We start from the raw sequence: 7,522 nt of genomic DNA on the forward strand, positions 1-7,522 counted from the left end.
GTCGGTTCTCTCTCTTACCCAGTGAAATCTCACTTCCCCACACTGAACTCAGGTAGAGCCATGGAACTTGCTTCAGACGACAGAGCTCCTGAGGAAAAGCTCTGAGAGCTGGGCGTGCTGCGCCGCGCTCCCTTGCCCTTGGCCATGGACGGCCGGTGGTGTGCTGGGTGGCTGTTCCAGTAGCCTGGTTTCTGAGATGAGGACCCTAACCAGCCCTCCATGAACATGTAGTTTGTTCAAGAAATAAACCTTTATAATTTTAAGCCACTGAGACGTAGAGGTTGTTACTGCAGCCTAATCTAGTCTACCTAACTGATGCAATATACCTAATTTCCCTTAGGAATTTCAGAATTTGGAGATGGAATGAGAGCTTAGAATTGAAAGGGTAGAACAAACAACTGAACTTTTGAGAGCTTATTCTACATAAGTGAAGTAAAGTGAAGTGGAAGTAGCTCAGTCGTGTCCGACTCTCTGAGACCCCATGGACTATACAGTGCATGGAAATCTCCAGGCCAGAATACTGGAGTGGGTCGCCTTTCCCTTCTCCAGGGGATCTTCCCAACCCAGGGATTGAACCCAGGCCTCCCGCATTGCAGGCAGATTCTTTACCAGCTAAGCCACCAGGAATACTGGAGTGGGTAGCCTAACTCCTCTCCAGCACACCTTCCTGACCCAGGAATTTAACCTGGATCTCCCGCATCACAGGCGGATTCTTTACCAACTGAGCTCTCAGGGAAGCTCATTATGTAAAGTCACCCTCAAGAAACTTAAGAGCAGAGAAATGATGCAACGTAGCAACAGTAAAGTAGCAGCCACCCTACAACTGATTTAATGCGCATGGTACTTAAAGGTGTATAGATTTTAATAGAAAAATGGCCAAAGGATTACAATAGAAGGTCACCATAAGACAAAGTAAGACAAATATAAAAAGCAGGCTCGACTTCCTGAATTCCTCGGCATCAAACAGGCTTTGCGGTCATAAGAAAGAGCGCAATTGACAGGAGCTTAACGCAACAAAGCTGCAGGCTGATGGGGTTGAGCAGCTTTTTCTACCATTTTCTAGCCACGAGATCAGAGTCACTGGCCTTCATTGACTTACCAGCTCCTGATTACCTTGGAAGGAGATGTGCCCTTTTTTTTCATGTATTGGCAAGAATGTCATTAAGACCCCTACCTAAAGTAGGGGCACTGGGTGAAACATAGCTCAGCCGTACGCCCAGGAAAAAAGCTATGGTGTGGGGCTTTGCTTCTGCCACACTCAGAAGAGTAAAAATAAAAGTAGATGACAATTCTATCAGACTGGACAAGCAGAATCTCTGTCAGTACATCCATTTTTTTTTGCTTGCTGTTTATGATAAACTGTTTTTTGAACAGTTTTAAGTTCACAGTTAAATTTCTCATAAACCCTCTGCCCTTATATGCATATAGCCTCCCCCATCATCAGTATCCTCTTTCAGCACGGTACATTTGTTACAGCTGATGAACCAGCGTTGCAATATTATCACTAAATACCATAGTTTACAGTAGGGTTCGCTCTTGGAGCTGTACGTTCTGTGAACTTAGACAAACGGATAGTGATATTATATAGCATGGCTTCCAGCCATAAAATATCCTCAGTGCTCTGCCTATTCATTCCTTCCTCCCTCTGACCACTGGCAGCTGCAGATACGCAGATGATCACCCTTATGACATAAAGCAAAAAACCAAAGAGCCTCTTGATGAAAGTGAAGAGTGAAAAAGTTGGCATAAAGCTCAACATTCAGAAAACTAAGATCATGGCATCCGGTCCCATCACTTCATGGGAAATAGATGGGGAAACAATGGAAACAGTGACAGACTTTATTTTTGGGCTCCAAAATCACTGCAGATGGTGACTGCAGCCATGAAATTAAAAGACGCTTACTCCTTGGAAGAAAAGTTATTACCAACCTAGACAGCACATTGAAAAGCAGAGACATTACTTTGCCGACTAAGGTCCATCTAGTCAAGGATATGGTTTTTCCAGTGGTCATGTATGGATGTGAGTTGGACTGTGAAGAAAGCTGAGCGTCGAAGAATTGATGCTTTTGAACTGTGGTGTTGGAGAGGACTCTTCTTGAAGAGTCCCTGGGACTGCAAGGAGATCCAACTAGTCAATCAGTCCTGAACATTTATTGGAAGGAAATATTCAGGAAATATTTCAGCACATGACTGAGTGATTGAACTGATCCTGTTTACTGTCTCTCTAATTTTGCCTTTTCCAGAATGTGATATAGATGGAATCATACAGTAATATACACACTGTATATTAACTCCGCCACTCTGCTTCTAGGAATTAATCCTACAGATAAACAAAGATATATGCAAAAATCTTTTTATAAGAGACTGGAAAAAAAAGATATTCATCAGAGGGGCCACATTAAACAACTTTTGGCACATCAATATGACAAATACTGTGCACTCATAAAAAAGAACAAGCGCTTGCTGAGCTGGTGTAGAATAAGCTCAGATATGTTGCTGTTCACGCACTGGGTCGTGTCCATCTCTTTGCGACCCCATGGACTGCAGCACGCCAAGCTTCCCTATCCTTCACCATCTCCCAGAGCTTGCTCAGACTCACATCCATTGAGTGATACCTTCAGAGATAAAGAGCTACATGAAAAAAAAATCAACTTGTATAGAATAGCCTACCATTCGGGCAAAAAAGAAAAAATACATATATATTGTATTTATATGAGTTACGTCCTGATGGGGAAAACCTGATCACACTACCTCCAGAATGGGAACTGGAGAGGCAGCGAGACTTCTACTGTAGTCTTTTATTTTTTGAATTTTCAGCCATGTCAGTGTATCACATAACCAAACTTTAAATGTTTGAGAGGCTAGTAATTCAGACTGCCACTGGGCGACCTTCAACAGCTGCTTCCTGTCTGCTTCTTTAATGACAAGTCTCCATCTTCTGAGGTTGTAAAAATCCAACTGCCCTACTGCTGAAGAAAATCCTAATAATCAGTTGGGGTATACCTGAACCAACTGGTGATCTTTCCAATGGGTACAACTTACGGGGTTGTCAGGGAAAGCTTCTGGCGTGACATGTATCGCCTGATAAGCATTCCTGTAACACAGGCATTAGAAAGGGCCTTAAGTGCCTGAGAAACTGCCAGGAGAGTGGGATGAGCTATTACAGAATGAGGTCAGCAGTGAGACCACAGGGTGGGGGCAAGAAGACTGTGGAAGCTATTCAGGCTGTGATCTTAATATAGGGAACCCCGACCTTTGACCTCCCCTCCCCAAGTGGCAACCCAAACAGTTGGAAAAAAAACTTTCAAACAAGTTTTTCTAATTCATGCAAGGACCAAAGTGCGAGAAAAACTAAGTACATTTCCCCTGAAAACTGTCTGTTTCTGCCATAATTTTGTTGTGTCTTCTTGCAGGTTGGTCTGCGTTAAAGCCTACCAGTATTAAATGACAAAAGATAACAGAAGGTCCATTTGTTTTGGTTTAATAGACATTTATTCTGTTATTATGTAGTTGAACAACCTCTACACACAAAATAATATGGTTTAAGATTTTTTTGAGTTGGAACAAATTTGGGTCTTAAAAGGTTTTGCAAGCCTGTTTTCTGGAAATCACTTAAGTGGGCCTTTTTAAAGACCCTTGAAGAAAAAAAATTGGTTCAAGAAAACCAGCGACTAAATTTCAAAATCAAACTATTTATGAAGACAGCCAGCCAAGAATTGGGGTAATTCCTCTTCTGTATTTCCTACACTCAAATCCACCCTGGGAAACAGAAGCCTAGTCTACAGGAAGATGTGATGGAACAAGCAGAATGAGGTGGTAAGGGCAACCACAGCTGGTGGCCCAGCAAGTCTGGAACTGTGAGGCTGGTTTCAGCAGGGATGGGAACTGTAGACAACATCAAGTTGGAGGCCAACTGAACTTGCACTGACACCAACGATGAGTTTTCTCAATAGCCTTTTAAGAATGGAGTGACTTGACCCTAAAGAATAGATTACATTTAGCAATGACACTTTTAAATATAACCACCCCTGTTTTCCCCATCCCCTAATGTGGCTTAGAGCTCATGATGGTCACAAATACTACAGAGAGAACATTTTAACTTTTTGATCCAAGTTTTTCCTGTCGTCTTACACTTGAAAGGGATCTGATGAACACCAAGCTCCCAATCCTAACATCGCTACCTTACAAACCTTAGGGCTAATTTACACCCCCCCCCCCACACACACTTATCTAATGTTCAATTTCCATCAGTTTTAATTGACACCAGTGTAAATACGACCATTTTGCACAAAGTTCCGTATTCTACAGATCCCAAAACCTGAACCAGGAGCTTTATATGAACTTCAGTGGTACCATGGGAGGCCAAGGCAATTTAATTTAGGTAAACCAGGATTTGATTCATTTGTCAGAACCCTCTTGCAACAGGTCTATTCAATTCTCTTAAAAATGGTGGGATTACTTGCTTTTCCGAAGCAGCAGTTACACAAATGTAGTTTTAGATTAAGCCTAAAAGTGGGCCCTAGTCAAAATTTTTGTTATTTTTCTGCATATGATCACGAGAAAGGATCAGGACACCCTTCACAATGCCAATGAAAACCCAACTGAAAACGCTGTCCCTGCCAAACTCCATAAAACTGCAGAACATTGCATCACCCCAATAAAGCCGCAGGTCTCACCACATGCATCAACAAATCTATAGGGTTAAGTTTCTGCACTCCTCTTTTACAGAATTTTACACCTATTGTACCAAACAGTATTTTAAACACAGACACATCAACTCCCTAATAAAGCAAAAACAAAGGCATTTCCCTTATTAAAAACAAGATACACCACCACTTCATATACACTTTATATGTGTAAGTAACTTCAATAAGTCTCAAACATTATTGCACTTTAACTTTCATAATTTGACAATGCATTCAATGAAGCAATCTGCAGACAACTAGTTTTACAAACAAATTAAAAAACACTTTTAAGCAGACAAGAACGTCCTAAATTGTTTATTAGGTAAGAACTTTACAGACATCACGTGTATTAGCGGTAGCGGTGGAGCTGGAGAGTATTGCGCCTTCTCCACGCTGCTCGGCGAGAGCCACCGATAGTGTGGTGGAACTTGTGGCCCTTGCCCAGGCCGCGGCTCTTTCTGCCCGCAGACGTCAGCCCCCGCATCTCCCTGTGCTTGTGAACTGGTCTGGTGATCCACTGGGTGTCAGGGTTTCTTCTGATAGCTTTATGGAATGGATCAATGAGAATAACCTCAAAGAATTTGTACGTAGAATCTTCACCAACCCAGTAGGAATTCAGGACCCTCAGGGCCCCACAGTGGCGGCCAGCGCGCTCCTAGGACAGGAAACAAAGGCCCAAGGTCAGCCTTCCACACATCCCGGTAACAAATTAGACAGCAATTCACTACACAAGAGACTAAAGCTTCTGACTTAAAACTACCCAAATACTCAGCATCTCTCCACAGGCTGGGACCCCAAGTAGAAGGAAGACTTACTAGAAAATAACACAAACATGCTTATTTGAAACCTTTCTCTTACTACCTTCTTGCCAATTAAGGTGTGAATATGAATATCTAGCTAACCAAACTTAGTATTCTAGAACCCTGCACTTTTCTAGTACAACAGAAGGGTTAGCAAACTTAAAGAGAATTCTGAAGGCTACGAAGGTCTCTTGTCTGGTCTTCTATGCCTTTTCTTTTAAAACAAAATACTTTTAGCTTATGGAGGGCAACAGGCCCATGTTGGCCAACCTCTTCAACAGGGCATAGCTTAATTTACTAACCAAGAAAGACAATTCATAACCAGTAACACCTGGGAGACTTCCTCTTTAAGATGTTCAATTGCCCTTTAAAAGTTTTAGGTTCCACAGGTTCACATTAATTTATATGACCTATGAGAGATTCCCAAATGAAAACTAAATTCTGGTAGCAACTCAGCTAGACTGCATGTTTGTGCTTACTGATCCCATGGACTGTAGACCACCAGGTTCCTCCGTCCATGGGATTTTTCAGGCAAGAATACTGGAGAGGGTTGCCACTTCATCCTCCAGAGGATCCTCCCTTCCCCAAGGATCAAACCCGCATCTCCTGCACTGCAGGCAGATTCTTTACCACTTAAGCTGGGAGGACGGTGGGGGGGAGATGGGCAAGAAATCCTTTTCTGTATCATGTCAGAACCTAATTCCACCTGTGTATGTGTTAGAAAATGGGAATTCTATCATTACAAACCAAACTGGATGACACCTAACAATGTATTTCTCTTCCCCTTACAAAAGGCTTTATCTCCCCATGTGTTCAATTTAAATGTTGATGGGAGAGTTGTCTTTAAAAAAAAAATACTGCATCTATAAAGGTCTTGCACTTTTTTCCCTAAGTAGGTGTTAGAAAAGATTTACTGAAGTTAGCAAGAATAAAAATCACCAAGCCACATTTCAAACACAACAGGGCTCACCTAGGTACAAATGAACCACGGAACAGCGGCCCAGATCCTTCTCCATCACCTCCAGGAGGTGACCAACACGCGCGCCACTCAAGAAGTCTCTTACCTCCGCAACCGACTGCAGGCTTCGAGCGAACTTGAGCTGGTTGACACCATGGTGCACAGGCTTGCCGTAGGTGGCACCTTTAGGAACTGGGCGTTTGCGGCCCCCGCGGCGCACACGGATCCGGTATATGACATAGCCTGTTTGAGTGGAGGACAGGGAGGCCGTGAGGGTGGAGGCCTCGGGACGGGTCTCCCACGCCGCCACCTCAGGCGCGCCCCCGCCCCGCGGGCCCCTCACCTTGTTTGGCCTTGTAGCCCAGCCTGCGCGCCTTGTCGGGCCGGGTGGGGCGCGGGGCGCGGTGCAGCGCCGAGAGCTGGCGGTACTGCCAGCAGCGCACCCGCAGCAGGAAGCGCATCACGTCCGACTGCTTCTTCCTCCACAGCTCCTGGATGTACTTGTAGGCGCCCATGTCGGCTCACCCTGGGGACACGCGGATGTCAGCACGCGCGCCGTGGGCAGCCGCCCGCCTCAGCGCCCGCCGACACAAGGCAGGCGCGGTGACGGCGCGGCGCGGCGCGGGTCAAGACGCCTAGTCCTCCCGGCCCGCCGGCCTCGCTTTCGGAAGCCCGAGGCCCGGCTTCCCGCACCTCAGCCCCCGCGCGTCCCTCTCCTCCGCGCCCCGGGCCCAACTCGGGTCCGCGCCGCCATCACCGCATCCCCCCCAGCCCGCTCCAGGGGGCCGCCTTTCCGCGCCCGCGCTGCCTCGCGTCTCAATCGAACCCGCGCCGCGCAGAGGGCAGGAGAAACTCCCAGGGCGCAGGGCCCCCAAGCCTGGATGGCCGACGTGAAGGCAGATCGGCGGCGGATGAAGCGGCGAATATCCTGACGCTGCCTACCTGATGGCTGCCGCCTGACGGAAAAGACTGAACCTTTCTCCCACAATCCCTTTGGCGCTCCGCACCCCCACGACAGCGAGCCGCCTTCCGGTGGAAAGCGGCGGTGGCGCAGGGCCTCATGGGATGTGTAGTTCCGG

The 7,522-nt window shown here is 46.0% G+C and overlaps 1 protein-coding gene across 1 annotated transcript; it reads right to left on the reverse strand.

Moving 5' to 3' along the window:
• Positions 1-4,985: 4,985 nt before the first annotated feature.
• RPL15 (ribosomal protein L15) lies at positions 4,986-7,470 on the reverse strand. Its single transcript, XM_052661321.1, has 4 exons — positions 7,386-7,470; positions 6,787-6,969; positions 6,550-6,686; positions 4,986-5,340 (listed from the first exon to the last, which is right to left on the reverse strand). The coding sequence occupies exons 2-4, from the start codon at positions 6,956-6,958 to the stop codon at positions 5,035-5,037; spliced, it is 615 nt and encodes a 204-aa protein (XP_052517281.1). The 5' UTR covers positions 6,959-6,969; positions 7,386-7,470; the 3' UTR covers positions 4,986-5,034.
• Between the last annotated feature and the right edge of the window lie 52 nt (positions 7,471-7,522).

This window comes from Budorcas taxicolor, chromosome 24, assembly GCF_023091745.1.
Source record: "Budorcas taxicolor isolate Tak-1 chromosome 24, Takin1.1, whole genome shotgun sequence".
Lineage (NCBI taxonomy): Eukaryota > Metazoa > Chordata > Mammalia > Artiodactyla > Bovidae > Budorcas > Budorcas taxicolor.

Coding starts and splice junctions, on each gene's coding strand:
- RPL15 (XM_052661321.1), bottom strand. CDS start 6,958: ATGGGCGCCTACAAGTACATCCAGGAGCTGTGGAGGAAGAAGCAGTCG. Junction 6,687..6,786: donor GGGCTACAAGGCCAAACAAG/GTGAGGGGCCCG, acceptor CCACTCAAACAG/GCTATGTCATATACCGGATC. Junction 5,341..6,549: donor GCCTGCAGTCGGTTGCGGAG/GTAAGAGACTTC, acceptor TTCCTGTCCTAG/GAGCGCGCTGGCCGCCACTG.